The sequence below is a fragment of the Leuciscus leuciscus genome, assembly GCF_965113295.1.
Source record: "Leuciscus leuciscus genome assembly, chromosome: 24".
Classification (NCBI taxonomy): Eukaryota; Metazoa; Chordata; class Actinopteri; order Cypriniformes; family Leuciscidae; genus Leuciscus; species Leuciscus leuciscus.
In genome coordinates this window covers 7,691,108-7,708,217 of record NC_138723.1, presented here as the reverse complement: position 1 = coordinate 7,708,217, position 17,110 = coordinate 7,691,108, and the positions used below count along the sequence as shown (strand labels likewise).

General features: G+C 38.0%; 2 protein-coding genes and 1 long non-coding RNA gene across 5 annotated transcripts; 2 read left to right on the top strand and 1 right to left on the bottom strand.

Moving 5' to 3' along the window:
* Positions 1-943: 943 nt before the first annotated feature.
* On the top strand, positions 944-12,027 carry pum3 (pumilio RNA-binding family member 3). Of its 3 annotated transcripts, none has more exons than XM_082157666.1 (18): positions 944-1,007; positions 1,195-1,391; positions 1,550-1,729; positions 1,845-1,983; positions 2,613-2,688; positions 2,770-2,863; positions 2,957-3,023; positions 3,229-3,403; positions 3,524-3,627; positions 5,060-5,138; positions 5,217-5,315; positions 5,411-5,464; positions 6,772-6,852; positions 6,966-7,108; positions 7,237-7,459; positions 10,721-10,808; positions 10,983-11,073; positions 11,789-12,027. In XM_082157666.1, the coding sequence occupies exons 2-18, from the start codon at positions 1,322-1,324 to the stop codon at positions 11,913-11,915; spliced, it is 1,890 nt and encodes a 629-aa protein (XP_082013792.1). In that variant the 5' UTR covers positions 944-1,007; positions 1,195-1,321; the 3' UTR covers positions 11,916-12,027. The 3 variants fall into 3 exon arrangements, with proteins under 3 accessions (XP_082013792.1, XP_082013790.1, XP_082013791.1); XM_082157664.1 differs by having other exon boundaries at positions 967-1,084; XM_082157665.1 differs by having other exon boundaries at positions 1,002-1,391.
* On the top strand, positions 7,466-10,475 carry LOC309489147. The gene is made up of 2 exons (XR_014202350.1): positions 7,466-7,847; positions 9,667-10,475. It is a non-coding gene; the product is annotated as an uncharacterized lncRNA (long non-coding RNA).
* Positions 11,788-15,363, bottom strand: kcnv2a (potassium channel, subfamily V, member 2a). The gene is made up of 2 exons (XM_082157723.1): positions 13,924-15,363; positions 11,788-13,420 (listed from the first exon to the last, which is right to left on the bottom strand). The coding sequence occupies exons 1-2, from the start codon at positions 15,232-15,234 to the stop codon at positions 13,178-13,180; spliced, it is 1,554 nt and encodes a 517-aa protein (XP_082013849.1). The 5' UTR covers positions 15,235-15,363; the 3' UTR covers positions 11,788-13,177.
* Between the last annotated feature and the right edge of the window lie 1,747 nt (positions 15,364-17,110).

The window sequence follows — 17,110 nt, the reverse complement described above, 5'->3', positions numbered from 1 at the left end:
CCTTTCAGATTACTCGTTTTATTATACACAGATATTAACCTTTGTTTTGTTTTGTTGGTTGTGTATCGTCACTCTCACCCACCCACCCCATATTTTAGACTTCAGAGATGCATTGACAGGATGTAGTATGCATTGACATACATTCATAATAATAATAAAGCTTCAGAGATGCACAACTCTACCAGCAGAGAGCTCTCGTGATTTTCTCAGCAGATTTTCTCTCGTGAGAGCGATTGTGTTTTTGCTGCAGCATCTTTTTTCTCTCTCCATAATTATGATTTTATAAATGCACGACACGTACATTATTTATATATGATTCTTAACACTACCTTATTTATGTATGATTCTTAACACTTCATTATTTATATATGATTCTTAACACAACCACCAGTGAGAGGCGATTATAAATATTATAATATTTTGAAATTACAAATATTTTGCTGTTGGTGTATTTCATGTCATGTGATGTCATGTTGGCAGAGTTTTGGCTGAATTCTTATGTTGATTTTTTTTTTTATATGTTAATGTTTACAGTTGATTTTTTTAAGAAACAAAATTGCATTCATGTTTTAAATTAATTCAATGTGTTTACGGCATTTTTTTTATTGGACAGGTGCAGGCTGTTAATGATAATAAATAAAGATATTAATGGTACACTATGTAACTTTTGGCGCTCTAGGTCATCATTTACTCACCCGCATGTTGTTCGAAACCTGCATGTTTTTATTTCTTCTATTGAACACAAAAGAAGATATTGTAGGAAAATCAGACATCCTTTTGCTATTTTACAATTTTACCTTATTGCAAAAACCTTAAGCTATTTTATAACAACTAAAATATCAAAATATTCTAAACGGTATTTTTAAATAAATTATTAAACGATCTTTTAATATGCCAGTGACTTTTAAGTTGTCCTGTTACGCTGCGACAGACTGTCGCAAACGGGCTCCCAGTTCCTTACGACGCTGGAAATCAGATGCCGTAAAGTGATTTGTCTGTACACATGGGTGAGTAGGAAAACGTGTCTCGTCGTTTTATTAAAGAACAACGAAATTGCCTCTCAGTTAGGACGAGAACTGGTCCAGTATGTAAATATATATGTAACATTTATTAGACTACTTGCCTGTCATTATTTTTAGGTTATTGTATAAGCCACTACAGAAACTTAAATAGCCACTGTTTGATTCTTTACAGGGTGTCGTTCAGACACAGGAGATTCTCTGTTTTATCGTGATTAAAATTCACGCATTCCAGCTTCCAGAATAAAACACAATTGTAAAACAAGTAATCTGACAATTTAATCAACCGTTTCCAGTCCAGAATGGAGGCTAAACCGAGAAAGAAGTCATTCACGCCCAGAGACGGCAAGAAAACATCATTCAAGCCGAAAGGTAACCTCTTTTACATTCTTATTTTTATATATTGTGCTGTAAGATCTCCACATATTCTTAATTATCAGTTTTGCAGTGTTGTTGTAAAGAATCCAGAACACAGCTTATGCTCAGGCATATGCTTACAATGCATTAATATCAGTGTTTTCCTTCATTAGGTAAAACTGGAGGAAAACCTCAAGGCAAACGGCCATTCAAACCTTACAACACAGACAAAGCAAAGAGTTTTAAAAAAACAGGGGCAGATGGAGGACCAAAGACATTCAAAGGAAAACCAACAGGTGGAAAGTTCGCAAAGAAGAGGAAATACCCTGGAGATGGAGGCAAACCGGAGGAAGGTACAAATGTCCAAATATGTCCTGGATTGTCTTACCTGGGAACCGCTGTAATAGTGTGTTGTGAACTGATGTGATTTTTGGTGTAAATTAATCAATAAAACGTTTTCTTTCAAAGGCTCTGAAGGGAAGAAACCTAAATGGGATGAATTCAAACAGAAAAAGAAAGATTTGAAACAGAATCGTCAACAGAACGAGAGAAAGGACAGTTACCAGATTGTAAACCGAGCCAAACAAGTGTGGGAAATTGTAAGACGGTAAGAGCTTATGGTTATTACGTGCAAGGGTTTTGTTTATGGGTTTTTCTTCAGTCATGGGCGTTTAATAAAATACATAATATAACAACAATAACAAGCTGTCATAAAACACATTTCAGTTTTCACACTCAGTTTAATTGTCTACTAGAAATGTCAAACAATAGATATACATTCATCACAGTAGAGTCTTTTTCAACAGTCATTTCCATCTCATCTCAAATCAGTTCATTCTGTGGCGAATCAATTGTGTTTATTCTTATACGTATGCAATTAATGCGGATAAAATATTGTTCGCAAATAATATTTATCATCTCAAGCATGCTTTGTTTGCTCTGGGTGTCTCCTTGGTAACCAAGTACACTAACTTTTGAAAAAAATGTATGGACAAAATTGATGTAAATTGTTTTGACCGTAAATAATGAAATGGCCTGTGTATGGTTTCTCTTTGTATAGATTGTCTTTAGTAGTAAAGTATTATAATATGCATATTATTCCAAGAAACTTTTAATTTCAAGAATGTGACCTTCATAAAACCAAAAGCATCTAATTTTAATAAATCTCAAAAACCTGTGAGATAAGTGCAAAAATCTGAAGCAACACTCATATCTGTGTGTTTTGTGGAAGTACAGGAAAGACTGTGACAAGCAAAAGAGGGAAAAACTGATGAAAGAACTACAGGATCTTGTGAAGGGAAAAATTAAAACCGTAAGTAAAGACTCTTCTTTGCGTTGAATTACTGTATTTCTTAAACTGCGAAACATTGTTTTGTGGTTGTCTTTTTGCTAGATTGCGTTTGCTCATGATTCCACACGAGTGCTTCAGTGTTTCATTCAGTTTGGCAGTGAGAACCAGAGGCAAGAGGTCTTTGAGGAACTCAAAGGTCGGTCTTATCGTCAGTGTAATGAACTGCGTGTGTTTATGTGATGTGATCGTCTCTCATCGCCCTTCTCTACCCTGATATTTCACTTTCTAGAGCACATTGTGGAGTTGAGTAAATCGAAATACGCCAGAAACATTGTGAAGAAGTTTCTAATGTATGGGTAAGTCACATCCATTTCTCATGAATCTCTTTAACGGTTGAGTTCAGAGTAAGTCCATTTATAATGCAGTTACTTGAAAAACAACATTGTATGAATCGCATCCTTTAAGTGTTTGCTGTGTTTGACTTTAGGTTCGGTTCAGAATGACGTTGTAATGATGCATTCAACCAAGCATGGTTTGGTAATGAACTCTTTTCTGGTGCAGGAGTAAGCAGCAGGTGGGGGAAGTGATGCTGGCTTTTAAGGGGAAGGTCAGACAGATGCTCAGGCACTCCGAGGCGTCTTCAGTAGTCGAGTACGCTTACAACGATAAGGCCATCCTCTCCCAGAGACTCATGCTCACTGAGGAACTCTATGGAAACGTATTCCAAGTCTGCAAGGTACGTGTGCTCTCAGCTGCCGGATAAGAGACCTAGAAGCTTTATGTAAACCGAAAGACAAGTGTGTTTGTTGTCCATAAAAATGGTGATGACATTTGCTTTTCTTTCTTTTTTTGCCAGTCCCCAATTTGTCCTACATTAGAGAAGGTTTTGGAAGCAAATCCAGATAAAATGGAGAGCATCATGGATGAAATGAAGCAGATCCTCACACCAATGGCACAGAAGTGAGTTATTCTTAAAGCTGACATGTAGGGATGGGAATCTCTAGGCACCTCACGATCCGATTACGATTCAGATTACGATGCTAAAACGATTATCGATGCATCTTTTTGTGTGTGTGTGTGTGTGTGTGTGTGTGTGTGTGTGTGTGTGTGTGACTACATGGTACTTTTAAAGCAAAGTATTTATAATGACCCATAAAGAATTTACTTCAATCATCTTTTATTAATAAAACAAATGGAAGTGATTTGGCAAGTCAACTATAAGGTTACATTTGCCAGCATGTGTCACATTGCAAAGAACCAACAGGAAAAGAAATGTGTGCCTGTACTGGCAGCAAGCTTGTAGTCAATGAATACAAACTTCAGCATATTCTGAATCTCTAACGTTTAATAATAGACTTCTAACCAACATCCTCCTGTTATGTCCAATGAGCAATAATCCTTCAGACAAAAAAATAAAAATTTTGCTGTTGCAAAATCACAAACCGCTCTCATACAAAAAAAATGCTTGTGGACTTGCGCATATTCTAAATAATTAGTAACATACAAAGCTGCTCTTATACACAAATTAATAATAAAGAGTCTAAGACTTATGATTTGAAATAGTTGCTGCATACCACAATCAAAAACAGCTTATACAAAAAAAATAAATGAACATCTGCGAGAGAGAACAGTCAAAATGTAACTTTTTGTGACTGGCGTTGCACTGATACACACTGTGACTGTGGAGGATCCTACGTATAACGGATCTGTTTACAGCAAAACAATACAGAAAACAGCTCTCATACAAAAATACTAAATAGTCCACAATGAAATTTTCCATACGTCAGCTTTTAACGAAGAGTGTGCCGTTCGGATTTTGCGCTCAGCCATCATGCGTCTCTGTTATGCGCACGCCCCAGACTAAAAACATTTAGAAAATCGATTTTTGACATTTGTAAATCGATTCAGAATCGTCCATGTCCGCATCGCGATGCATCTAAGAATCTAATTCCCCCCCCCTAATGCGCAGTATGACCAAAATATGAGGAATCAATTTAGCTTTTTTGCTTTTTTTAATTGTCCACAGTTTATTTTTAATGTTGCTTTAATTGTCCGTCTATCTATGTACACATGGAGGAATTTAAACAAATGAATGATAACGTTTGCATCACTGCAAAAGCAGCCTCACATTATGTAACACCTGAATTCAAAACAATTTAATTATAATAAAGCTGAAATATAAAAATAAAAGGCAATTCAAAATATAATATAGTATTTTAATAATACTAAAATAACCCTGATGTATAAAAACCTGTTGTCAATTTTATTACAGTTTATTTTCAGAGTTTATTACAGATATGTATCATCACACTGCCCATTCCTACTGGCATGTGATGATAGAGTCTTGGTGTTTTATTTCTGAGTGAATGAATGCATTACGTTCCCTCTACAGGGAGGCCGTCATTAAACATTCACTGGTCCACAAAGTTTTTCTGGACTTCTTTGAGCACGCTCCCGCCAAACAGAGAACGGTGAGTGTTGTGCCCAGTTTGACTGCTGATGTCACCGTCTGCTGTCTGTACTGATGTCTGTTGTGGGCTGTCCTTCAGGAGATGATCGAGGCCATCAGAGAAGCGGTCGTGTACATGGCACACACTCATGATGGAGCCAGAGTGACCATGCACTGTTTATGGCACGGCACACCTAAGGTTAGCACTCCTTTACACTCTCCAAATGACACTCTTCATGATTGCTGGTGTTTGCTTTTAGCCTGACATGGTTTTGTCTCTGCTCTTTCTTTCAGGACCGCAAAGTTATAGTAAAAACAATGAAATCATACATTACAAAGTTTGCAACGGTGAGCTGCCTTTCTAATCTGTGCAATCTGTGAATGGGTGAATCTCACAGAAAACATTATATTTCACCCTAAAATCCATATATATATATATATATACAGTCCTGGTCAAAATTATTGGGATCCTTGGTAAATATGACCAAAGAAGCCTGTGAAAACACATCTGCATGGTTAATCCTTTTGACCTTTCATTCAAAAAGTACACAAAAAAATCAGATTTTCCATCGAAGTAAAAATGGGGAGAAAATCGAACTATTAAATTTCTTTTCTCTAATACACATTGGCCACAATTAATGGCAGCCTTTTATTCAATACCTCTTGCAACCTCCTTACCCCAAGATAACAGCTCTGAGTCTTCTCCTATAATGGCTGGTGAGTTTGGAGAACACCTGACAGGAGATCAGAGATCATTCCTGCATTCAGAATCTCTAGATCCTTCAGATTCCCAGATCCATGTTGGTGCTTCTCCTCTTCAGTTCAGCCCATTCATTTTCTATAGGGTTCGGGTCAGGGAACTGGGATAGTCACGGCAGAAGCTTAATTTTGTGTTCAGTGACACATTTCTGTGTTGATGTTTGTATTGGATCGTTGTCCTGATGGATGATCCAACCACGTCCCATTATACGATTTCTAGCAGAGGCCGTCAGGTTTAGATTTTTTATCTGTTGGTATTTTCTAGAGTCCATGATACCATGCATCTGAACAAGAAGTCCCAGACCTCCAGCAAAAAACAGGCCCACAACGTTAAAGATCCAGCAGTGTATTTAACCGTGGGCATGTTCACACATCAGAACTATATTCTTTGGTATTACTCATTGTGATGGATGATTAAGGGAATTTGGCCTTCGTGTTTCCCCATATTTATACTCATACCAAATTAAGTGTGGCCAATGTGTAATAGTGCTATTTTAATTTTTTAATTTTTTTGGTCTACTTTCATTTGTTTTACTTCAATGAAAGGTTGTTTTTTTGTGATTTTGTTTTAAATTAAATGTTAAAAGGATTAACCATGCAGATTTATTTTCACACATATTTATATAATAGTGAGAGTTTGGGTGTTTTTTAATTTGTGGAATTTATTTCAGCTACAAAAAATGATGGAAATACTTTACCCAAAATAGTGTTAAGACAAAATTGGCGTTGTTTTCTTTAAGAAAATGATAATTTCTGTTTTCATTTGATGTTCGTTCGGGAAAGTTGACTTATACACATTAATAACAAACTGTGTAATAGTATAATAATAATTTTAATTTGTTGTTTATTCCATTAAATGTTTCACGGCAGTAAAAATGAGTTTTATTTATTTTCAGGGTGAATATGGTCATCTTGTCTTATTGGCTGCATTCGATTGCATTGACGACACCAAGTTGGTTAAACAAATTATCATCTCAGTAAGTCCTCTTTAGTTACATATTTCTTTATTTGCAGTTTTTCTGTTGTTTTTTTTCCCTCCAGTATTTGGATGATTTAATATTTCTTATATCATGTCTTATTTTGCTCTCAGGAAATGCTTAGTTCCTTATCTGACATAATCAGCAATAAACATGGTAAAAAAGTGCTGCTTTACCTCCTGAGCCCAAGAGACCCCGCACACCTCTTACCCGAGATCATTCAGGTGCTTGAGAAAGGTGACGGCAATGCACACAGGTATGAGAAAATGTCCACTTTTCTATGAATGTGCATGCCATTTGGATCAACCGTGTCAGATGGACCATAAAGATGGATGAAGAAATGCTCCACTCAAACGCTGAAGCATTTTGTGTTTGGTCTTCCAGTAAGAAGGATGTAGCGATCAGGAGGAAGGAGCTGCTGGAAGCCGTGTCCCCTCCTCTGCTGGAGCACCTGTGTGAGAACGCCCAGGCTATGGTGATGGATAAAGCCAGCTGTGTGGCTGTGAGTGACATCCTGGGGGCCGCCATCGGAGATCTCAGGCCTGCCATGGAGGCGGTGGCGGCTCTGGCGGCCGGGCCCCTCGTACCAGGTGGAGAAGACGGCCAGGTAACGCATCTACAGGTTTCAGCCTCAGATATTTGCAGTGCTGCCAGTATTGGTATGTGATGTTGTTTTCACTGCAGAGGCAAATGCTCTATTATTGGCATTGAAGTTTATTGAGATTTCTTCGCAAAAGGGTTTTTTAATAATAACTGATTCAAAGTCATGTCTTGAAGCATTGGAATCTTTAAAAACTGATCACTCATCTTCACAACTGTGAAGACTTTAATCAAAGTGTCATCTCTCGAATTAAAGAATTGTAATAATATTTTCTGCTGGGTACCTGGCCATTGGGGAATCTCTGGTAATGAGAAAGCAGACAGTGCTGTTAAAGAAGCTTTATCTACAGAACCAGTTAAATGCTATATACCTTTCACAGATCTGAGACCGATCAGTGCTTAACCCTCTGGAGTCTGAGCGTTTTTTTGGGCCCTGGGGGTGTTCTGACATGCCCTGACATTTGTGCTTTTTTCAGTTGCTTATAAACATATTAATGGCAAAGGTGTAAATTCACTCTATATAGCACAAACAGGACTACAATAATATGTGAGCCACATGTATGTACATGTTTTCATTTTTGAGAGAATAATGTTTATGCGTGGTTATCGAAAAAACTAAAAATTAAAATTTTTGAAATAAGACCACAAAACACATACTAAATATGTGGCAATAAGACTTTTGACTTATGGATGTCGTCGCCTATAGTTTTTTCTTCAAAATTATGTGAAAATAGTCTTGCTTTATCGTTCACATAAAACCATACATTGATTTAAATTGATGTAAAACAGGTTTTGCTTGGAAAGCCAATATGCGAGGGGGCGTGAACGAGGAGTGGTTTACACCTTAGAATACACCCACTCTGCATAATGATGAGCCATTCACTCAGGTGTGACACTGACTGAGCCACAATGAAAGGACAAAAGATATATTTAGAAGAAGACTTATATTGACCATTTAAGATTTTGCTTACATCTATCTTGTAAATATGTTTTGCTATTTTATTAAAATGGTTACAATTACAACAATAATTACAATTTCAACAATATTTCAAGTGTACTCTTTCTTTGTAAAAAAAAATGATTATAGGCCCTACATTTTATCTATGTATTCATTAGTTTGAATATAACCAACATTGGAACAGCTAACATCTTAGTTGATGACTTTATTTTTGACAAAAATCGTATTTTATATATAGAAATGGCTAAACAAAAGCTTATTTGATGTGGCAGTATATTCTACAGTAAAAACTGTACCCAAATCTACTAAACAAAATGTTGTCTTTCATATTTCGTCTGACTGTAACGTTGTTTTCATGAAATATTAGGGCATATTGTTAATTTGCAGTTTAATACGTTGCTTATACAAATAGCCTACATTTTATTTCAACATTCAGTCGATGTTTACTTATCTCAGTATAGCAATACAGTTTGCTAAAACATCATCATTCATTCACACACGCGATTTAAATTTAAACTGTCTTTGCCAGCTGTGGTAAACAGCGCGCATTCATGCCGTTTATTCATTCATAAACAGAAACCCACGTGAAGAAATTCACGTGAGAAGGAAAAAACTTACTTGTATTCCTCAGCTCGCTCCTCGATATACCCGCACTTCTGAGGGACATTTTCGATTAGTATTATTCCTCACAGCGCTGCAAGACGGTGTAAACAATGATCTAAATAAACGTGTGTGTTTTCTCGAGCTGATGGGGGCGTTCACAGGATTGCCTCAGCCATTTGCGTTTGAATAGCGCGCGCTCTCCGTGGGCGGGGCCGATTATAACGTAATGAGATGAGATGAGCTCGACTGGAATCGCTCTCTTTTAATACAGATTTCACAAGATGAGAATAATTGTTTTTTTATATAAATGACTTCATTTAAAAGAAGAGAATTCAAGCTTCATGCCTGTCTGTCTGTATGTCTGTTTGACTGAGTATTCGCTGAGTTATTGTTAATTTTCGGACGCGTTTCAGAATGGACTTCACTGGCAGAGAGAAGGCAGAACTCGCTTCGTGTTTATTTTTCTTTATTTGGCAAAAAGCACAACACTTTGTTTTTATTGTGAGTATACACAAAAATAATACACATTTAACAGAATCGATTGATGTATGAAACTCCTATGGAAAATCAAAGTCAACAGAGTATTTATGAGTTTCTTTTACACTAATAAAAAAAAAGCGAGCTGGTATCGCCGGCGATACCGTAGACCTCAGGGGGTTAAAGGGATACTTCGCCCATTAGCATTAAGCTTTGTATCAGTAGAAACCCGGCAGTGTTTTCGAATGACCGTGCTTCCCTCCCTCGTGTCCCCCTGAGACGAGAGATTTCTGTATTGTGTGTCTGGGAAAAAACATCAGATGACGCAAAAATCATTATTTTGCATCATCGGAGGCTTTTTTGTCCAGAGGCGAGAGACTTTTACGTCGTTACGAGAAAACGGCGTCTTTTAAGTTTCGAGTCAACTAGCTGCCTTGTTGTATCATTTCTTCTTCCTGCCCTCTGTAACCGGTAGGCGTGGTTTGGGCGTGTCCTCGTAGGGCAGCGAAGCAAGTGCATTCTGGGAGTTGTTGTCTTTCATCCACATGAGCAAAAAATACATGTTCTGGCTTTTCTCAGTCTAGAAGGCACCAACTTTTAAAATAATTTCACATTTCTACTACATAAATGACCCAATTTAAATACACATTTATCTTTAAAGCGGTGAAATATCCCTTTAAACAACAATACTACATGAAATAAATCTTGATGTTGGAAAAAAAAAAAATTCCATATAAATAATCGCTGGGATCAAATCATTTACACACGATGCCGGATAGGACACTCAAGACTCGCATATCATTTTTTACCATCAAAAGAAAATTCACCAAAGTGTTCATCTTGTTAGAATCCACTGTCCATTAAACATATTTTGCTGGACTGTAATTCTTTGAGAAAATACCCTTTGAGAAAATCGTTTTATTCTGTTGATACTTTTGAAAAGGTTTGTAACCAAGTAAATCCAGACTTCGTCTTAAGGTTTAAATTTTTTTTTTTATAATAATTAAGTAATCTCAAATAAACATCTTTAGTTTAATTTTTTTCATAACTATACTTGGCTAACGCCATGAACATATGGAGTGCACTGCAGTTTTAAGGAGAAAATACTAAGCAATGGTGTTGACTTATGCATTTGTACATTGTTTGTCTTAAAGCATATTAAAAACACCACATAGACATATAAACATTAAAAGCTTTAAGGTAATGGTTTGATATTTGTGTTTCCTGTAGCTGCATATGGCAGAACACCCTGCTGGTCACCTGGTGTTGAAATGGTTGATCGAGCAGGATGCTAAGATGAAGGAGGCAGAGAGAGAGGGCAAGTACAAAATGCTAAACCCTGACACATTCATTTTCATGATACTTTAGGGTTTCCTTTTCTATTTTAAAAGGTCACTTTGCTCTGTGTAAGCCTGCTAATAAAAACAAAGTGAGCAGTTTTACATGAAAACACAAGTTTTACTGTCCTCTCCTGCCTTATTTTTGTCCACAGAGCGTTTTTCCAGGATTCTTCTGGAGAAGGTGGAGTTGGAGGACCTCAAGACGTGGGCTTCAGTCAACCGTGGTGCCATGGTTCTTTGTTGGTAAGTTTATGGCTGCCACAAATGAACAGAACTAGAAATAACAAAATGCCTTCCTTTTTGTGTACTCTAGTAAATTGCTTTCGGATTGGTGGGCGTAAAGAATAGCACAGCAGCCTTTGTTGTTTGAGCGTTAAATATGCTGAATGTACTCCCAGAAGAACATGCCTGTACATTCATTCATGTTTAAAGCCTCTGCTTCACAAAGCCTCAAAGTGCTTATCCTATGACATCACACAAGCTCACTATGGCAGCAAATTTGCTGCTTTTCCATCATACTGTCGATTATTAGCTGGAGGAATTGCCCACAGTTCGCTTTGGGTTAAGCACATCTTCCACAGTGCTGCTTCATTATGCCATGCTGTTGTCTGTATGCTAATAAAGGGCTAAACTGTGGCTCGCAGCTGCAAACCCTTGAGTTACACCCCGCAAAGGATTATGGGTTTTTTCCACTCCCCGTCTCAGCCTCAGTCTTTGTGCATGACCTCTTATAATCTCCCTAAGACTTTAAGCAGCGAGAGATTTGTTTCTTTATATTCTCAGCCTAGACTCTTTGTTTATTCTGATGTCACTTCTTTTTTCCACCAATCAAATTTCACAAATTTGAAGCCCATGCTGCATACTCTAGCACTTAATCTATGAATGGATCTTTGCATTGGTTGGTTGCATTTGATTCAAGTTTCAGCTGCTTTATTTGGTTTTGTTTGTGTTTCCACAGCCTTCTTCACAGTGCAGATGAAAGTGTTGCTGAAGAAGTGAGAGTTATGCTGAAATCCATCCTTCCTAAACTACAGAAGATCCAGAACTGTAAAGGAGTTGAGGTTCTGCTGGAAAAACTGGCCTAAAAGAGGTTGATGTCCCAAATCAATGTTATTTTGTTTTTTCTTTCATCTGGATTTTTAATTGTGAATTTATATGCTGATGTATGTAAATATAAAATACACAAGAATACCCGGACCTGTTTTGGAGTTATTTATTTATTATTCTTTTTAATGTCCAATCTTGTAAAACAAATCAAGGACATGTCCAAGTCATATTTCGTGTACATGTCCAAGTCATATATCTCTTTTTACAAAAAGTAAAATTCTTTTTGTTTTTTGGGGGTGAAATATGACTCAGAGATTTCTATGAGAGATTAATTTGTTATATATATAAAAAAAATCTGAAGTCTTCATACATATATATGATAGCTTTGAGGATGGAGACATGCAGGCTTGAAAATTAATTTTGTTTCCCTGCTCTACTTCCATCTGTCCTTGGGACTTCAATGATCCCCAAGGATTAATCTTTCAAGGATTATCAATGCTTGCATGAGCATGCTTTTCAGATTTAATTACATTCTAGTTGTCTGCATTCTTATAGACGTCACAATGGCCACCCTTTATTAAGTCAACAAGTTTTTGTAGTTGTATGTCACATACAATGCCAAGCTGTTGTAATGAGGATGTCAGCTCTGAATTCCGAATTCATTAACAGGTTAACCTCTGTAAATTGGCTTTAAGTCATGAAATAGCCCTGCCAATACGGCAGTTAACCTCATAGATGTTTCTCCAATCTGCCCAGCTCAGAGTGCTTCCAGAGGAAACCAGTTAATATAAATCGGCTTTTCTTGATTGACACTAAATGCCTATACAAGATTGTAAAAAGTACTGATGATGAGCTTGTGCTTGGCCAGATGTTTAAAACCTTCAACTGATTATTTGAAGCAGTATTTGTCTACACTGGATTATTTGTCTTAACATTGCCTTTAGCCCATATAAAAATATATTGACATTTTTTTTCTTACTATTACTTATGGCACAGTAAAAATCAAATGTTTTTAACAGTTGATATGACAAATAAATTGGTGTTCCAAGAAGAGTTTTTATTAAACTCCATTATAACCTGTAAGAGTTGTCGAAATGCAGTGATCGAAAATAGTGCTGCTTATGTGTAGTACAAAAGATGTTCAATATAAATGTATCCCAGCAGCACAAACAACTTGGTTTCTATACAGTTAGTAAGCTGTTTGAAGACAGTTACTTGGGTGTTCTGGTTGTTTGGAATTTTTTGTTGTCCATGAGTTAAAAATCAATCCGTGGAAAAAAGTAGGTCAGCGCATCGCACCCTAAAAACAGTCTGTGAATGTCTTTGCAGCCCTTTTCACAAACCTCACTTTCCCGCGATTCTTTATAGTGGAGGTGTATTCATAGGCTTTCAGCTTTGCATAGTAGTCAGAGAATTTATTAAACAGGATGGAGATTGGCATGCCGTTGAGAATTATTCCAAACGAGATGCACGCAAATGCAAAAATCCTGCCCAGAGCGGTCTCTGGAAACATGTCGCCATAGCCCACAGTGGAGATGCTCACCTGTGGAATAAATGGACGAGGAATACTTCAGTGTGCAGGAAAATGACAAATGACCTTTTTAGATTTAAAAAAATCAGTCACGAATTCTCAAAATGCCAGAAATGTCATTAGAATTAAATAGAACTAGAGTTAAGAAGAGCAGTAGTAAATTATGCAGAGTGAGGGAGCAACACATCGGTGTCAGGCAAAGTAGTTCCACTTGGGCTTAACACAACTGAGAGGAAGCATTTAATAGCGTTATAGCAGAAAGACACCAGTAAGTCTTGCTCTGTACACAAAAAAGTACTATGACATTACCATGTTTTTTGGACGTGTACCATGGATATACCATCACAATGTTAGAAGTATTTTGGTGCACTATGTACATCCCATTGTATATGGATAATGTCAGGACCACGATATATTAAAGTATCTTTGCATTATCACCTAATCCCATCACTTTACCATGGTACAACCACAGTACTTTTTATACCAGTCATAAACCTGAAAAAACATGTACTTACAGCTGCCCACCACCATGCATGTGGAATGCTGGTGAAGTTTGTGTGATGCACATCATGCTCTACGGTATAAACCATGGCAGAGAAGGTGAAAATTCCCATCGCAATGAAGAGGAAAAGACAGCCCACTTGTTGGTAACATTGCCGGAGCGTGAAGCCGAAGGCTCGAAGTCCAGTAGAGTGACGCGCCAGTTTTAGGATACGAAATATTCTCATGAGTCGCATGATGCGGAGAACTTGCCCCACTTTACCAACCCGTCCTACAGTCTCAATATCGCTACCATGTCTCCCATAGTCGTCACTCTCGAAACTCTCTAAGAGCATCTGAAGATATAATGGAAGGATTGCAATCAGGTCCACGGCATTCAGCACGCTCTTTGTAAAGTGTGTGAGGTCAGGTGTGGAGACAAGCCGGAGAATATATTCCATGGTAAAAAATGCAATGCAGAGCATCTCCACATACTCACAGTAGGTCTTCCCATTCAGGTGGTCGGCGGTCATCTTCTGCATTTCCTCTACCGTATTGAGAGTCATAGCCACAAGTGATACCAGCACGAAGAAACTGGATGCTACTGCCATGAGCTTGGCTGTGACCGATGAGAAGGGCTTCTCCATCAAGTTCCAAATGAGGAAACGTGTATGACCAAAAGCCATATCCTGAAACAGGTCCTCATGTTCCTCAGTTTCCACCTCTGCCTCAAGTTCTCTTTGCACCTTCAGCTGTTCGTTGAGTTCATCTTGCCGTTCCTCGAATGAAATGCGGCAGCAGCGATGGGTGTTCTTGATACGAACGCCCCAGTAGTTGATCTCCTCCAAGAAATTGCGTGGGCACAATTCATCTTTAATCCAGAGAACTCCAGTCCTATAGAAGTTGAATATGCTGTGGAAGATGTCTGGATCCCTGTCAAAGAAAAACTCATTATTCTGGACAGTGTAATCATCACAGAGGTCAAGTTTCCTGTTGTGGTCCGTATACGTTGCAAGACGGCCGATTCTTGTTTTGGGATATTTTGCTGCTACCCTGTAAGAGATCTGGTAGACCTTCCCTCCTACGTTGATGTTGAGCATGTAGTTCTTAGTTGGAGAGGACAGTTTACTAGGGGTGGACAGCAGTCTCTCCTCTTCATCGTCTTCATACTCTGCGTAGATGTCATAAATATCCTTACTTAATTCCTGCATCGAATTCCATGGTTTCACCCAGTTTTGCTGGCCGAAAGGAAGCTCGGAGTCCTCTGGATCCTTGGGAGCAGGGGCTGTGACCCCAAGTTTATAGTTGGGGAAAAGGCTTTGCCTCCTGCCTTTAAGCTTGATCATGGTGCCAGCGTCCTCTCAGCTTGGCAGATGCACAGGTTACTGGAGGTGTAGAGGAATTAGATGGCTCTAATACCTCTGTGCTGCTTCCCGCAGTTGCTCAGGGGTCTGACTCAGACTAATGTTGCTGACAGAGAGGATATGAGTGCTTAAAGGTTTAAATACTATGATCCTCTTCCAGACTTTCTCTACCAACCGTGATGTCTTTCGTTTGCCGTACATTCACCAATCTGAACCAACCGAATATGAGGATATTGTAGCTTGTAAACTACAGCAATAGAGGTTATCTTTTGACATACCCTGCACCAGGCAGAGCTCTGGAATATGGATGAGAATCATTTTGCAAGGGATGGATATCAGACCACATTCTAACCATCTCCTTCTTCGGAATCATTGAGAAGTGTTCACATCTGACTGAACATCCCAAAAACTTAAAGTAACCACAAAATCAAAATGCCAATATTTCATTAAAACAATAAGAATAGTCAGTGTTTATTATAAATGATTTATCTGTGCACATAATTTTTTTTAATTACTGAAATAACTTTTTAATAACTTCCCCTCCCTCTAGCAGAGACATCTCTTCTCTTCTCTGATGACGTGTTTACTGGCACGATGGCGGGACAACATGTCACTCACATGAGATCGCAGCAATAGCAAACAACAATCCAATGATCCAATCAATTCCAGATGATCAAAATCCAGCAGCTTTCTTGTTCGAGAAGCTGTTTCACTCAGAACTACGGTGAACGTGATTTCACCAAGTACATGTTCCTGGATCAACATCTTAGTTGATCCTGGAAGAATGTTCCAATCAACCAATCAGATTTGAGGGACAAGTTTACAGTTTGTGTCAAGTTTAGGCTTACAACCAGGGTTTGGTGCTTCTGCATCAGTGTTATTCACCTATCATTTCCCTCTGATTTTTAGGGATAACTTATGGGTAAGGTTAGGTTTAGGGGGAGGGATAGGGTTTGGACTACATTTTTGGACAGGAATGTTGTTCCAGGATCAACAAAATATGTTGACCCAAGAACATGTCTTGCTTGGCAAAATCATGGTGACCCAGAACTACTATGAACCTGATTTCACCAAGTGCATCATGTTCCTGGCTCAACATCTTTGTTCATCCCGGAACAACATTCCAATCAACCAATCAGATTTGTGGGATAAGGTTTGAGTTTGTCAAGTTTAGGCTGACAGCCAGGATTAGGTACTTCTTCATCCGTGTTGTTCCCCCATCATTTCTCTCTAATTTTAGGGATGATATATGGGTTGGGTTAGAACTGTGTTCAGACAGGAATGTTCCAGGATCACAGGCAAAATCAGTGACCCAGAAATATGACACAATTGGAGAAAGACTATCGCAACTTCCCTTTCATACAGTCTTTAACGTCATCAAGCCTTCCCAAGAACATGACATGATTTCACCAAAAGACAGGAAGCTAATTTTAGTGCTGGTATGACAAAATAAAAAGCAAATATACACATTAAGTCAAGCACATACTGTATTATTTTTTACAATTATTGTTTGTCACACTGTATAAAATGATCCCAGTGAGAGCCCAAGTGCGACATCAACTTATTTAGTGTCAGACTCCACAATACACACCACAGCCAACACTTTGGTCCAAACAACCGGACACTTCTTCGGAGCTTAATGTTTATCACGAAGGCAGTTAATTACTGTAGTGAAAATAACAAAGCATTTAAAGACTACAGAGTGCCTTAGATGAGAAATCTTTTACAAACGTGAAATGGCTCTCAGACAGCAAAATTGTAATGTGAACCCAGCTGTAATTGAGGTTATATCTACACATTTCATTATGCTTGTGCTGCCACTGCAAAAATTAAGTTATAAATATCAGTTTGCATCATC